The sequence below is a fragment of the Octodon degus genome, unplaced genomic scaffold (genome assembly GCF_000260255.1).
Source record: "Octodon degus isolate 3935 unplaced genomic scaffold, OctDeg1.0 scaffold00017, whole genome shotgun sequence".
Lineage (NCBI taxonomy): Eukaryota > Metazoa > Chordata > Mammalia > Rodentia > Octodontidae > Octodon > Octodon degus.
The window spans coordinates 14,125,759-14,142,418 of NW_004524593.1; the positions used below are offsets into that span (position 1 = coordinate 14,125,759).

Genomic DNA, 16,660 nt, shown 5'->3' on the forward strand with positions numbered 1-16,660 from the left:
ACACTCTCTCTCTCTCTCTCTCTCTCTCTCTCTCTCTCTCTCTCTCAAATAAATAAAACAATTAAAAAAAATAAAAAATAAAGTACCCAATTCAGTAGTTTTTAGTAGAAGCACAACATTGTGCAACTATTATCACAGATTTACCACAGCAGAAACTCCGTACCCTGTAAGAGTCACTGTCCATGCCCCCTCCCTCAGCATCTGCTAATTGTATCCCTCTGTGTGGATTTCCCTATTCTGGACTTCTCATACAAATAGAATCACAAAATACTCACATTTTGTTTCTGACTTCTTTCACCTAGCATAATGTTATCCAGTTCACACATGCAGTATTGATGGTACTTCATTTATTTTTGTGGTTGACTAATATTCCATTGTTTAGATAGACTATATTTTGTTTATATGTCAGTTGATAGTCATTTGAGCTCTTTCTACTTTCTGACTTAGATTAAAGCTGCTGTGAACATTTTTGTATGAGTTTCTGTTTGACATGTTATCATTTCTCCTTTGGTATGTACCTATGTGTGGAACTGCCTGGTCACATGACATTTAAGTCTGTTTAACTTTCTGAAGAACCTTCCCTCACTTTTACTGCTATGTAAACTTCCTGACTTCTGATATTCAATTAGCAAATGCTGGCTCTTATTTTTATTATTATTACCTTATTATTAAATTGTAGGAAGTTTTTCCAAACATCTCTTGTCTGTGAAACCCTATCGACAATGTAAAAAACACATACATTCTGTTGGTGGATATCGAGCTTTCCTTGAAACGTATTTTAATCCTTTGTGTACACGTTTGGATTCTCTAAGAGAGAAGTATGTTGAAATGAAAAGCTAGAGGCAGTGTAAACTAATGATGAGCATAGTGTATCCCTGCAAGGCCTGGTCAAAAGAATATATGGGTTTCCTCTTCCCAAGCTGGGGATCAAACCCAAAGCCTTGCACATCTTAGCCAGGTATCTACCACTGAGTGACATCTCTAGACCCCTTCTTTTAACTTTTTGCTACCAGGCCCATTGGGGCCTTGTGTTGAGAACTTAATGGATTGGGCCAGTCCATGTGCAGCTGGGAGGACCATGTCTGTGGCTGCTGGGATAGTTTGAGGCTATCTTAAAAATCCCTTGTCAGATATGTTAGCCTGGAAAGAATAACTTGCTGCCGCTGTGAAGTTGTAATACTTTTACCAGGCAGTAAGATCTTTGTGGATATAGAAAAGGTTTCCTTTTCTGTGAAAGTTTAATTAACTTGGCAAGGCATTTATACACTCTTTCTGTCTTCTTTTGCCTTTTGAATCAGTGCATATAAAGGAGGAGTAATTGAGTTGGATAACCTTATGAGTCAGTGTCATCTCTTAACTATAGCCTGAGGAATCTGTTGGTTTACTTGGTCATTCTAAAATCTGTTTTCTCAGACTGGCGGGATAGCTCAGTGGCCTAAAGTGCCTGCTTGGGCCAACTCAGGCACAGGGGACCACAGTTTGATCCCCTACACCACATGTCGTGCTAGCCCTGCCTTTAAGGTGGGCTCAGCCACCACCCCCCAAAATATATAGACAAATCTCTTTTCTCCAAAGTTGCCTCTACTTTCTCCATACAGATGAGCCATAATTCAGGCCCTCAGAAAAAGTAAGAATAATTTCTCTCAGCCCCAAGGTACTTGTTCTTCAGACAAACATGTTGAGAATAGTTAAGTGAGTTTGTGTTCTTGAGTGATACCTCAACTGCATCGGCTGTACGATGCTATTAGATGCATAGCACTGGTGGCATCCTGTGATAGGACAGTAAGAGTTCTAGTCAAATGTACAGTACAACACAGTGTGACCCTTTATGGATTAAGAAATATAAAATGCAGTAAAACATTTGAGAACGTGAAATTTACTGCAATAAAATTTTAAAGGCAAAATATTTTTCTCCAAAAGCATTTAGAATCCAGCTTATATCCTTTTATATTTTATATTTCTTATTTTTATAAGAAATATCTATTTCTTATATATTTTATATTTCTTAATCCATAAAGAGTCACACTGTGTTGTACTGTACATTTGACTAGAAATCTTACTGTCCTATCACTGGATGCCACCAGTGCTATGCATCTAATAGCATCATACAGCTGATGCAGTTGTAAAATGGAGGAGTATTGCTTTGGCTTGGACAGTGTCAGTGGGTCTGCTTTTGGAAGGAAGACTGTTCTTCTGTCACAAGAGAGATGGTTGCATGGTTCAGCCTCTCTCAGAATCCAGTTAGTTTAGTATTCATGCAAGTAGCTGACTAGAGGTCTGGAACTGTCCCCCCTGTGCAGAGAGGAGAACTCAGCTACTTTGAAGAGCACCACCTGTCAGCTTTGCTTTCCCCTTCTGAAAAGTTCACCAGCTAAGGGAAAGGGGACAGTGTCCATCTTGAATTTTAGTCAAAAGAGATACACATACCTAGGTAGCTCTGATTTGGATTAAGAACAGTCCTAGGATCTAAATTCATTTTCTGGGCCAGGCAGATAGTTCAGTGGCATAAGTACCTGCCTGGCAAGTGCAAGGTCCTGAGTTCAATCTCCAGTACCACACACATACACAAAACAACTCAAGCTCTTTATTTGTTTCGACTATTTTCATTCTATTTCTTGAGCTCGGATAAAAACACTCCCATTAGAATTCTTTTTTTGTTTTTAGCTATTTATTTCAGTTTAGGTGCCTGTGCTAACAGCCCTGGAGCTCCCTACAGCACAATTCGAGATTCAAGGTCTCCATCTGGGAAACCTAACACTGACTTTTGTGTTTCTCTCTGTTTGGGCCAGGTCTCTACACCCTGGTATCCGCCAACTGTGCTCCTGGGTCATTCTCAAGAGGTCACATCTGTGTGCTGGTGTCCATCTGACTTCACAAAGGTTTGTGAACAAGTCCATGTAATTGGTTTAAAAGAAGGTTTTAATTGGTTTTGTAGGTTTTCTCACGGTTCGTTGGAGAGACAAAGGCTGTCTTGAAATTCCTTCCTATATGGTACATGATATTTGGGGTTTTGTTATCTGTTATTCTCACCCAGGTTTTTATTTTTATCTTTTGAGATTTAAAATTGTAGCGGCCACCCAGGGTGCTTGTCAGCCTTACTCTCATGTACTCTGCCTTTCTCTAACACTGTTGTTAAGAAATCATCTTAAGCATGAAGGAATAGGGTGGACTGTTGGTCATTCCTCCTCTAACTAGAGAATTAGGCTTTGATGGAAAATTTCTTCTGAAGATCTAAGGTGAAAAACAGTCTGAAGTTAGAAGTAGGTATTTCCAATTTCTACATATTATTAATGTGTATTCAAGGTAGATTCTGACTATACTTCACAGTTTAATTTGGGTTTTCACATATGACTAATACACTGGTTCCTATGCAGTGTAGTTTTGAGAAATGTATTCTTGAGATGTTTTAGACACTCTACAAAAAAGAAAATATACCTACATTTTAATTTTATATACATTAAATGTAAAATTTGGTGAGAAAATGTGATTCTTAAACCCTAAAATGTAGAAAGGCCAAAACCAAACAAACCCCATGTGTGGATAGTGATTCCACACAGCCCAAGTCCCACTCATTTTCCTAATCCCTGTCCCCTATGATCTTTGGTACTCTGTGTTCCACAGGAACTCTTGCTTCAGAGACCATCCCCCCTTTTGAGGTTTTTTTGCCTGTGGTTTCCACTTAGGTTTTTGGTTTGTTTGTTTTTTAGGAACTTAGTCTGGTGTGTTTGTGGCATTTCTGCTAGCTTTCCTATTGATAACTCTGTGGATTTCTCTTAATTTTTCCTCTTCCTCTTACCATTTCAGTGGTCTGCTTCAGGGCAGGTATTTTTGTTTTTTTAATCACTGCTTGAATTATCCACGATGATATCCCAATGATTCTTTCCCACTCTGATTCCGTAGAAAAATATCCCAGTAAAATAATTAAGTTCCCCATAAAATATCTGCTTCTAATGGAGGGTATTATATCTTTATGGAACTTACTGAGATGAATTGTTTTTTAATTATTCCATTGATTATGTAATTTTTTTTCATCCATGTTTTATCCTTATTCTCTATGAGAAAAAAAAAAACTTCAAGGAAATGGCAAAGCTAGCTAATAGCCCTTACTAACTGAGAGATTTTTTTCATCAGCTTTGAATTATGGAGACAGAATATGGTACTCTGAACAAGTAACTCTATTCCTATTTTTCAGATGAGATTATTTGAATTCAAGGTGTTTTGTATTGTGAGGATTAATAAGGAATATAAATTATGAAACATACCCTAGGTGCTCTGTAAATGATTACTGTTAGGACACTGTAGAAGTGATTGTACAATTCCAAACATTTCTTTGTGAACCGTTAAATATGTAGTATCTTCCTGTGGCCTCCCAGTAAGGAAAAGAAAAAGTTGTCAGTCTCTTGGGGGCCAAGACTTAAGAGAACTTGTGTTCTTTTTTCTGTCTCTTTGGTGACTGAAATAGAGAAAATATATAAACAAATGCTGGGGAATAACTCTGGTACCAGTGGCCATTTGCCACAAGCTCTTCAAGTTAGACTTTCTCTGCCATAAAAGGCTTTGGACCACAATTGGGAATAGTCAGATATTTTTGAAGGGGCAAAGGTTATTTTTAACTTGTTTCTGCCTGGTGAACTTGTTTTCCCAGATTGCTCCTTTACCTATGTGAAAAAGCATCTCAAAGGAACAGTTTCATTGTACTCTTTGTGGCCTTCTAGAGTCGTGGGCTAAGTCTGATCTTGGTAATGCTCCCGTTACTTGAACTATAGGCAGAACATGCAGAATTCAAAGGAAAGTAAGAGAAATGTTAGTGATTTTGACAGAAAGAGGGTTAGAAAGGTGTGTTACTTACATATTTTAGTCAGTGTAAAAGATGGAAAAATGACTTGCTTAGTTTCTTGAGGGGACAAAATGAGCCTACTATAAAACTTTAGGTCACGATTAATGGTGACAAAAGATGTTATCATCAGTAAATGTATGAAAAAGAAATTAGAGTTAATGTCTTTGAAAATTTGGAATGATCCCTGGAAGTACAGGATTTTTTAGGTATCATTTTCTGTATCTTACTATGGTAGATAACCTAATTTTCCAGTTGTGAGCTCTTAGGGTATATATCTAGGGTTTTTTACTTTTACTTTAGTTTAAATCTTTGACATTTCATCACTTCCTTACTGGTTCTTCTTAGATTGCTACCTGCTCTGATGACAACACATTAAAATTATGGCGCTTGAATAGAGGCTTAGAGGAGAAACCAGGAACAGATAAGCATTCCATAGTGGGCTGGGCTTCTCAGAAGAAAAAAGAGACAAAGTCTAGCCTAGGTAAGCATCTCATACATTTTCTTAATATGTTTTTTGTTGTTGTCGGTGGTGGTAGTGGTGGTATGGTTTCATTTCTTTAGCCCTATAGGAAATAGTAGTAAGCTATATTTGATCTTGTTCTGGTATTTAAAGCACCATTTTCTTGACATTTGTTCTTTTCTAAAAATGTTTTTAGTACTACTATGTATCATCTGTACAGCATTGTATGAGGAATACAATGATGGGTTTATGCAAAAAAGTAACTTTCAAAAAAAAAAAAGTAACTTTCAGAATACCTGCTCTGTAAGTATGGACTCTACAGTGAACAAAAAATTTTAAAAGCCCAAAGATACAAACAGCTTACACACTAGTATGAGAGGCGATAAATAAGATAAAGAGAAGTAAGTATATATTTTGTCAAATAGTACTTAGCAGCAAGTGCTTTGAAAAAAGGAAAACAGGCAGAATGTGAACTGCTGCTACATTTTTCTGTTAGGTGATTGGGGGGCTCATTAAAAGAATGACATTTGAGTAAGAAAGTGAAGTAGTGAGCCATGTGGATATTTTGCAGAAGAATATTCCAGGCAGACAGGATGGTAAATGTGAGGAGTAGGAGCATGGCTGGCACATTTTCTCTTCTTCATAGCGGCTAGTGAGGTTGTAGCCCCATGACTAGAGCAAGCAAAGGGCAGAGAGAATAGTAGTAGAAAAAGTGCTTGTGAGGGGATCAGTGCAAAAGCAGGAAGCTCATTTTAAAACATATCGAAATAACCCAGGAAGTAATGGTGGTGACTTGGATGTGAGTAACAGCAGAAGATAGGAGAAATCAGCAAATTCTGGATATATTTAAGATGAAATCAATGGATATGCTGAGGGATAGATACGGGATGTAAGGGGGAGTTCACCAAAGATGAGTTCACAGGTTTTGCTTGAGAAGTGAGAACGGAGTTTCTTCCATAGGAAGAGCAGCTTTGAGAGGGATGCTGGAATTCTCTTTAGGCAGTTGTTTAATATAATTATTGGACATTCATATGGAGATGTCAAGGAAGCAGTTAGGCCTTAGAGTCTGTAGTTCAACCGAGAATTGTGAATTTGGCATTCAGTATGACATAGGTGAAGATAAGTACAGGTAGGAGAGAGAGCTCCTCACTTTTGCAAGGTCAGGAAAGTGACAAATACTAGTACTGGCTGCTGAGCAGGCACAACCTGAGAAGTAAGAAAAAACCGAGAGTGTGATGTCCTGGAAGCCAAGTAGAGATGGGACAAAGGATAAATTTGATTAAATGATTTTGGTATACCAAATAAGATGAGGCTTAAAAATTGACCTTGGCTGTGGCAACCACTGCTCCACATGGGCCCCAGGTCCCTACTCCAGGCGCCTCCCGTGGGGAACCAGGCCACTCCTGGTCTTTCCCCACCCAGGCACTGCTTACAGGCACCCAATCCTCCTCTGTCACCCCTGACCCAGGAGTGAATGCAGATGAAAGACACACAGACACGGAGTTAGTTTAACACATGGTAGCCAAGGGGCTCATGCCTCTTGTAGATGGAGGAGCCCTAAGCATCTGGCTCATCCTGCCTCTATTCACTCAAACCTGGGCACAAGCCATTAAAGTAACACAAGAGTTGTCTGCCTTCCAATATCCACTAATACATGCTCAGGTAAACACCTTACTCTCAGTTGTAGTGATGTTTCCCTAGAACCTACAACATGCTGTCAGCCCTGTATGATGTTTGTGCTCACAGTAGAGGCCAGTGAGGCCTCAGTTCTCCTCTGGTTGGTTACTCTTCAGATTCAGCAGTGCGGAGGTTATGTGGTAACCTCAGAGAGAGGGGGTTTTGGTTGGGTGGTGGTCTGACATGTCATTCAGATCGATGACAGAAAAGAACTTGGACACTGCCAGTATAAACAGCTCCGTCAAGAAGGAGTTTTGCTATAAAAGAGAGAAGACAGTGAAGTAGCTACACAAAGGAGTTAATTTTTTTTCTCCTGTTGTTTTATTATTGTTTTGTATGGGAATATAGCATTTTGTATGCCATTAGAAGGCTCCTAGTGAGGGGAAGGAAATTCATCAAGAAAGATTTGTTGGGACAGTCTTTGAGGACAGGTGAGGACATAGCTAGCTAATATTAGAGCTAGGAGACGATTATGCCTTTGGCAGGCAACAGAGTTAGAATAAGAGCAGTGATGGGGGAGAAGGCAGAGTGTATAAGTGCAGTGCAGGTAGCTGACACGACGGGGTGGGCAGGACTTAGACGAGTGTTCTTTTGTTCTGATGCCTTCGTTTCCTCAGTGAAATAAGAGTTGAGGTGATCAAGTAAGAATAAGCACGAGGGCAGAGAAACTAAAATAGGCATTTAGGGAATGCAAGAGTGTGGGACCAGGGAAATAGCAGTCATTAATTGAGAGCAAGCTTTCAACACATTGGCATGTTTGCAGTGCAGCTCTACACGTGCTCCTGTGTTAACCCCGCAGTAAGACCTACCCAGAAAGTAATCCCTAGCACAATTTTTCAGGATGCTCATAATAGAAGTTCTACCCCCAAAAAAGCCCCAGTTAAGATCATTAGCCAGACAAGGTATGTTTAATATGGTGGTTACAATGCATGAGAGACATTGAATTATTAAATATTAATAAATGTTACAGTGATGTTAATATGTTAATTATAAAATATTCAACATAAGCAAATAGTATGGACATTAATACATATATAATATCAATTATGATCAAATATTTGTGAATATCCAAGCAGGTGCCTTTGGAAGAAAGATAAACTGCTATATAAACAGATAAACCTGAGACTCTCCCAAATGACCAATCAGAGTACAGGAATAAGGCACGAATTATCACGCACACTTGAAAACAAATGGACGTGGTTGTATGTACTGTGAAACTGTGTTGTAACAACAGACAACATCGTGTACTCACGTGGAGCAAAAAAACTTTTTCTGAATTTTGGTGCTGCAGGGTTTTTTTTAGTCACTTTTGTGTGGATCATCATTCTTAACTATCAATATTATTTTTGTTGCCACTCCGTTCTTGTATGTCTTTAGTTAATACTTGATTTAATCATAGATTGAAAGGGAATTATATTTTGACCACTAAATGAGTACGAAAGAGCTGTTCTTACCAAGTGCACGAAAGGAGTCATGGAGGACTCCTGGGGAAGTCTTAGGGCTTTCTGCAAAAAGAAGTTGGATCTCTGAAAGGTCGGAAAATTGTGAGCAGAGCACAGCAACCTCAGTCGGCAGGGGGAAGAGGGAAACTTCAACGTGTGAGTATGGGTCAGGTCAGCAAGCACTGCTTCCTGCGCTAAGAGAGGCTGCTCACAGGAGAGCAGAGGCTTTGGTGTGGGGGCGAGGTTCAGGCATTTCGCCTTGCACTGGCACCGCAGTTAGAAAAGTCCCAAGAAGAAATCAGAGCATCACGACCTGAGTTGCCTACTTCCTTCAGTGGTGGGATCCGTCTTCATGAGAAGGCTGACAGCAGTGTTTGTGCTGAAGATACCAGGATTAGGAGATATGCACTTGTCCTCAAGTCCTTCGCTGATGGCACCAGCTTCTCTAAATACCAGCTCTGCAGTATTTAGTATTTTATTTGCTTGAAACTGAAAAGGCCAAGAAGAGACCAAATAATGATTCCTACAGAAATGATTGTCTTCAGACTCTCAAGTAATAAATCAGCCAGGCAAGGACCATTTGCTCAAGGACAGCAGACTCCATTGAGACTGGAATGGAGAGAAGTCAGCATGAAAACGTGGTGAAGCCCTTGCTGTGGATAAAGCCAGTGTTCATGGGCTGAGGGTCTCGAGGGACATTGGTTGGAGGATGCCTTGTCAGTCTACATCCCCTCCACTTAGAGGAGTGATGTGTTACCTGTATGTTGGTAGTTCGTCTGGGTGGAAAGAAGTCCCACCTCTAACCATGACTAAGGGCAAGAAAATAAGATTGAGCTGGTTCTGCTGGCACCCACCTACCATCCCTGTACTCTTGATGCTGAGGCTGGATGATTACTGTGAGTTCCTGACCAGTCTGGGCTACATAGTGAGTTCAAGGCCAGCCTGCACTGCATAGTGAGACCCTGTTGAGAGAGACAGACAGACAGACAGACAGACAGACAGACAGACAGACGGAGAACGACAGAGAAGAAAAAGAAGAGGAAGGAAGGGGGGAGAGAGAGAGGAAGAAGAAGGAGGAGGGGAGGGGAGAAGACAGGAGGAAAGAAAAGACAAGACTGAACATGTTTTAGACATTTATTTGCTTGAAACTGAAAAGGCCAAGAAGAGACCAAATAATGATTCCTACAGAAATGATTGTCTTCAAATTCTCAAGTAATAAATCAGCCAGGTAAGGACCATTTGCTCATGGACAGCAGACTCCATTGAGACTGGAATGGAGAGAAGTCAGCATGAAAACGTGGTGAAGCCCAGCCTGCAACAGGTCATGATTTGGGTGAAGAATTTGTGGGATAAAATCCCTGACAGCTCTGTTGTCAGCACATTCTGAACAGGCTATGTGAACGAGAAGTGCTCATTTAAGGAGGGCGCTGTTGCTAGACCGGAGGAAGTGGAGCCAGTGTTCTACAGCGAGTGGAGTCACAGGAAATTCACACTGGAATTTGGGGTTTGGAGAGTTAAAGATGTTCTATAAGATAACATGACTGTATATGAATAAATGTAGATTTTATACATGAATGTAGTCTGTTGTACATGAAAAATAAGGTATCCCCTGAAAATAAGCAGTATTGCACCTTTTGGAGCAAAAATAATAAAAGGCCTGGCTTTATTGGAGAAATATGGAGTAGGCAGAGTTGGATTTAACTAGGAAGTTGATTTAGCAAAGCAAGCATGAGGATGTAGTGAGGAGACAGAAGAGGGACACAGGGGTGACTAACGATTGACTAGGAGGCAGAATAGAGCTGAGCAACCAGGAAAAGTGGTTCTACAAAGGCCTGCAGGACTCCAGGAATGAAGGACTTGCAATTGGAGTACTAAGTAAGCTGGGAGGATGGTGGTGAGCAGAGCAGAGAAATTGAAATTAAGGTAATGGGGAATTGAAAGTCAAGAAATAAAAAGGCTGGCCTAGGTGAGTGAAAGAAGAGTTTTGTAGGTGATAAAAACCTGGAAAACCGGGGCCAGAGAGATGGCTCAGTAGAATAAGTGCTTGCCCAGCAAATGCAGGGGCCTGAGTTCAAACCCTGGTTCTGCAAAAAAAAAAAAAAAAAAGAGAGATCGTACATGTGAATTCTGTTGTCACTCTGAGCTGAGCGGTGATATTAGATAGGAACAGAGCCAAGGGCAGAAATCCTTGATGTACTGAGCCAGTGAGGGGGGTCCTCATGGTACAGCAGATACATAGTAGTGAACGTGAAACTCAGGCTGGAACACTCATGCTGCCCTTAAGGCCTGCCGTCTCTGCGCTGTGGGGGAATGAGACAGCACAGGCTTATTTCTCCTGTACTCTCAGTTTTTCTGTAAAGACTGATGGCACTGCTATATTTGGTGGTTGTTGGGTTTTTTGTTTGCTTTGCTTTCTTTAAAACTTTAATTTATTAATGTAAATAAGGTAAACAGCAGGCTCACAGCCTCTCCACAGTTTTCCTTTCTGAGCTGATTCTTCAGGGGTATGTGACATATATGTGTCTGTATGTCTACGTCTCTAAATGTTGGCCATTTATATTTCTGTGGTTTTCAGCTTTGTCTGTGTGTTCTTTTATTTGTGAGATGAAAAGTTAACTCCTGTATGCCACACTTCCAAACCTGCACGCCCCATCCTAATAAGAGGATCATACTTGGGATTAGATCAAGATACAAATCAGTGATTGGCTTTTTTGCATATTGAGAAGTGTGCAGTCATCAGTAGCATCTAATTCTAGAATATTTTTCACTCCCAAAATGAGGTTTCCATTTCCTCCATATTCCTGTTAACACTTGTTATTGTTCATCATTTTTATTAAACCCATATGAATAAAACTTGGAGGATTTGGTCTCCCATTGTGGTTTTTACTTGTATTTAACTTTTCACCAGTTATCTAGAACATTTCTTCACACGTTTATTGGCCATTTATATATTTTCTTTTGTGAAATGCCTTTGCAAATTAATCTTCTGTTTGGGTTAGTTGTCTTGTTATTGTTGAGTTGTAAGCATTCTTAGTCTGTCGATTATATTTCACATTCTTTTTTTCTTTTTCTTGTACTGGGGATCTAACTCAGGACCTTGCACTTGCCAGGCAGGTGCTTATGCCTGTGAGCCATCCCCCAGCCCCTATTTTCACATTATTATAAAACTATTACCTATTACAAGATACAAAGATTTATTCTAATGTTCTCTTTTAGGGTTTTATGTGTGTGTGTTTTAGTTTTAGATCTATGAACCATTTTGAGGCTTTTCTTTCTGAACATGAAGTTTTAAGTCCTTTATGTGTATTTTTTTGACACTATTTAAAATATCCAGTTGAATATTCTGAAGTTCATGTAGCTACTCAATTGTGGATGGAACTTTTATTTCCAGTATTTTGAAAGGGCTGGTCAGGGCTTGTGCTAGTGCTCTGGAAGCTGAGTTAGGAGGGTTGCAGGTCTGAGCCCAGTCCGGGCAGCGGAGTGCTGTAGCCAGATTGTCTCACAGCTGAAAACGCCAATTAAAGGTTGGGTTTAGCTCAGCGTGAAGGCTGCCAAGTTCAGTCGCCAGGACTGCCAAAATGGGTGGGGTTTTCCCCCTGAATTTAAGGTTCCAATTCAAAGATAGTTTCTCATATGTAGAATTGCTGTTGGTGACTATAACTTACCACTTTTGAAATTTGTGATGAAAAACAACTTGCTTTCACTAGCTATTTACTTTTAGTTTGTCATTAATTATTCTTAGTTTTGGAAACCAGGACACCAAAAAGCTTGTACAGCCTGACCAATGTGTAGGATGATAATAACAACATGTAGTTAATTGAGTCTTGGCATAACTGTTTAAGGACTGTGTTGTTTATTTCACTTGACTCCTGAAAAATTAAAACGGAAGATCAAGGAAGCAGGCTTACCCCGGAGTGCACAGCTGTGAAGTTGCAACAGAGGCAGAGTTAGGCCCTTGCGGTGCTGGAGGCTGCTCGGCGATGGCAGTACATGATGCCCCTAGCAATCTGGAGTTCAGCTGGGGACCACGTCAGGAGTCAGGCCTAGATGTCTACATTTTTAATGATGCTAAGGTTACACTGAAGAGCATTACAGAGCAACATGGGTGCTGGCTGGCACACTGGCTATTTGACTCTCTAAGCCAGCTTCCAGCAGCGTGGAATGTGGCTGCTACTAGCCACATTGCCATTTTGAGAATTATGTTCCTCTGGATTTTTTCAATCCTCTGGGTGACACTGTAACCCTCCATTGCTGTCCAGGGTGCATATCTTCTGGCCCTCCTTATTTGACCTGAATGCCAAGGCGCAGCCTCTCTACTTTCTGCTCTATTTTTTCTAGCCAGAACCCACTCAACTGCTTACTACTCTCACTGGCTCAGCTAGAAATCTCATAGCTGTGTGGAGGCCATGGTTCTCAGCCATGATGGAAAATTAGAATCACTTGTGAAGCTCCTTAAGCCTTTATGTGTAAATGGTGATTGATTTGGTAGGCTGTAGGTAAATGTGTTCTATGGTCAGGATCAGAAACCTTTGATCTTGGCATTAGTGACAAAGATGACTATCTTAATCTTAAGGAATGTTAGCTGTTCTATCCCAGGTGCTTTCAGTAGTCCCACAAGACAGCAAGATATGGTCAGTTTTCTAGTTTCTAGAACCTCGCCTGTATTCTTCACCACAGTGATAAAATTTACCATGTTTAATAACTTTCCCAGGAAGGAGCACTGAGTCCAAAGATTAGCATCCTCTGTCTAGGCTCACAATCTAGTCTAGGAGGCAAATGTGGACTCTCTGGTACACTGTAAAAATTTCTCCTCACTGTATTAGCCAGGGGCTCTGAATCCCTGTTTCCTCTGGGAGAGGAGAGTGTTATTGATGAGGAAAAAAACTTGTGAACACTTCAGAGCAGAGGCCACATAATCACAGCCTTGAAATGCAAGAAGAGTTTTTGCTTGGCAAGGATGGCCAAGAAAACCACAAGAAGAAAGAGGGAGCTGTGGCAGTGCACCCTGTGTTCAGGAAGCAGCAAGTCTCCTGGAATAGGATCCTGATGTAGCCTTCTTTACTGACAAGATAAGACTAAAAAGGGATGAGACAGATGGTTAACCTTCATTCAGAAAGAAGATGCAGATTTTTACCATTAAGCGCACTAATTCCTCAAGAGGCCTCCAAGAAGCCCATGGCTCAGTAATCCAGTCGTTAGTGCCCATCATTACCAGAGCTCTTACGTGGCTGATAGGAGGTTGGCTCGTTTAAGTTGCTTGGGTACTAAATGGAGTGTCATGTTTGAGTGAGTGGGCCACAGTAGTGACATGCTGCTCACCTGTCAGAAGCAGTGCAGTACATCTCTAGAGGGGAATAAAAAGATAAAAGACCAAGTTGCAGAACATGTACATTTATGTGCAGTAAAATCTACTAGGGTTGGGTTACATTTTTTAAGGTATTATGTAGACAAACCTTTGTACATAAGCACATAGAAAATAGGGCATGCCCAAGAATGTAAGTGAAGTGAGGTGGTTAAAAAGAGGACATCATATTATTCTTCTTCCTCTTTATACTGTTAGAATTTTTTAATCATGGAATTCCTTTCTTATAATCTGTTTAAAAAATAAAATTGTAATTTAACCCAAAGTTTCACTAACCTTTAGTGTCAACAAAATATCTTTAACTCCCTACTCCCACCCCTGGATCATAACATCCAAAAGAAAGGGGATTCCCCAATTTTCCAATGTCAGAGTCCTGCTGGCCCTCAGAGAACACTCCCAGTAGTGCCATGCAGTATTAGAAACCTAGATAATGTGCATTTGCCCCTGTCCCTGTTCCGTCTCCAGTACCATCTTAGAGTTGCTGCATTGTACAGCTCACATTATTTCAGGACTTTTGTCCTAAATACCTGCTTCAACCCATTTAAATGGAGCAAATGGCTGTGACAGCAGTGCGGTGATTGTTGGCCTGCACTGAATGTTGGCCGCCAAGTGTGGCCTGTGGTGAAGTGTGGCAGGTGACAACTTCCATTCCGTCTGAATAGTAACTGTAACCAAGTTGTAGAGCAGGAGGATGAGGACCACCCAGTGCTCCATGGACAGGTCATTTTTGTAAAGTGTTTTCCAAAGGAAAATTAACTTTGGCTGGTTCTAAATGTGTGACTGATGAGAAATGTTTAGGTAGAAGTCAGTTTGTAGACTTTCTGTCTTAAGGCCAGACTGCTTCGGTAGTGAAAAGCATAGAATATGGCAGGATAATAAACTGGCTAGACTTACTACTTGCAAGTCTTTATTCTTGGTAAAAGGGATTGCACATTTATATGAGCTCATCCTAAATTCAGTTGCATATAAATGCAATTCAGTAATGGAACTGAATTAAATATCCAGTTTATAATTCATAGGCTGAGAAATAAATTTTTTTTTGTTATTTAAAGACAACTGTTTTAGAAAGCTTAGAAGGAAAATAAAATAATGTCTATAGGAAAGTCAGAGAGTAGAGAAGCACAACATCTGTAAGAGCTTGCCTGGCCACACATAGTGATCCTGATTAGAATTCCAGCCCTCGGGAGGCTGCATTAGGAAGATCTCGAGTTCCAGCTCAGCCTGGGCAATTTAGTAAGCCCCTGTACCAAAATTAAAAGGACAGGGGAATGAAGCTTGTTGTGAAGGGGATCCATCCCCAGCATTGTGTCCTCCACCCCCATTGCTGTTGTGGAGACAGGGATCCTTAGAGACCTGTCCACCAAGGAGCTGCCTTTAATACATGTAGAAAGGTGACCCAGATGAACATCTGTGCCCAAGTCACATAAGAAGGGCTTGTGCCAAGTTTTCTGTTTCTGTTTGCAGGGCCTCTTTTTTCCCTGGCATCCATCTGGATTATGCATATCTCTTATGATAGCTTTGCCTAACAGCCCATCTCACTGTTGTTATCCTCCCTGAAGTGTTAACTATGTTAAGGTTAGCAGGACCTTCCTATGCTTTGTCACTGTTAAAATGATAGTAATGTAAATCTGTGTTCACATAGGAAATGTTCATGACATGTTAAGCAGGTTGTGAATGACCAACATCTAGATGTGTGAAAAACGCTCATCACTAAAACTAAGGGAAAATAAAACCACAATGGGATATCATTTTACGTATTGGCTTTTATAAAGATAAACTAGTCCATCTCTACTGGGGATATAGCCAAGGGAAATGAGGTCAGTATGTGGGAAAGACATCTGTACACCAATATTCACTGCAGCCACAGTCACAGAAACCAAGATATGGGATCAGCCTGTGTCCATCAACAAATGAAGGGATTAAAATGTAGTTTATATTCACAGTGGAATACTATTTAGTCTTTTAAAAGGATGAAATGTCACTTACAATAACGGGTGAATCTGGAAGGCATTCAGAGAAATACACCAGGCACAGAAATAAAAATATTTCATGATCTCTCTTATGCGGGATCTTAAAAAGTTGAACTCAGAAGCAAAGTGTAGTTACAGGGGTGGGAGGTGGGAAGAGAAAGGCAGATGGAAAGATGTTGATCAAAGTATTTCAAGTTTCGTATATATAAAATGAAAGAAGTTCAGGGGCTATTATAGAGCACAGTAACCAGAGTTAATGTGCAGTACACAGTACTTGCAAATTTGTAAGAGAATAGATTTAATTTTTTTTTTTTTTTTTGTATTTTAGGGAAGGGTCTATAGGGTGTTCAGGGTCTCACTACTAGATCGCACTTGTAGTAATCAGGAATGTGCCACCACACCCAGTCTTGCTTGCCGTCTCTATGCACCCCGGGGTTGGGGCCAGCACAGCAGGCCTGGGGATTGAACCCCTGGCCCCTGCGCCTGCTTGCAGGTGCTTTAACCTGCTGAGCTATTTGGTTGGCCCTAAGAGAATAGATTTTAAACATTCTATTACAAAAAAGTGAGGTGATTAATATGTTGTCTTTAATCATTCCAGAATGCATACATATGTCAGAACATCACATTGTCCCTATTTACACATAGAAAAGGAAAAAAAAATGTGGTGGCTAAAGGTTACACCTTTGTGCACATTGTGATCTCATGTATGAAGATGGGAGGTATGCAGTATGTGTTACATTCACAAATACAGGAACAGTGCCAAAGCGATTTACCTGGGTGCTTTGAGATCTTTCTATTTTGTATACTTTATAGATTTTTACAGCTTATGTTGTACAGCAGGGTAATCAGGAAACTGGCTCAGAAGGGGAAGGAAAATGCTGAAAGGATATAGTAAAAACTGAGTGATTTATA

The 16,660-nt window shown here is 40.4% G+C and overlaps 1 protein-coding gene across 3 annotated transcripts in view; it reads left to right on the forward strand.

Moving 5' to 3' along the window:
- Window positions 1-16,660, forward strand: part of Dtl (denticleless E3 ubiquitin protein ligase homolog) — a 45,890-nt gene that overhangs the window by 25,502 nt on the left and 3,728 nt on the right. For all 3 annotated transcript variants that reach the window (XM_023710202.1, XM_023710203.1, XM_023710204.1), the window contains exons 12-13: window positions 2,790-2,879; window positions 5,183-5,318. In XM_023710202.1, coding sequence (XP_023565970.1) covers window positions 2,790-2,879; window positions 5,183-5,318 — 226 coding nt within the window. The remainder of the gene's footprint in view (window positions 1-2,789; window positions 2,880-5,182; window positions 5,319-16,660) is intronic.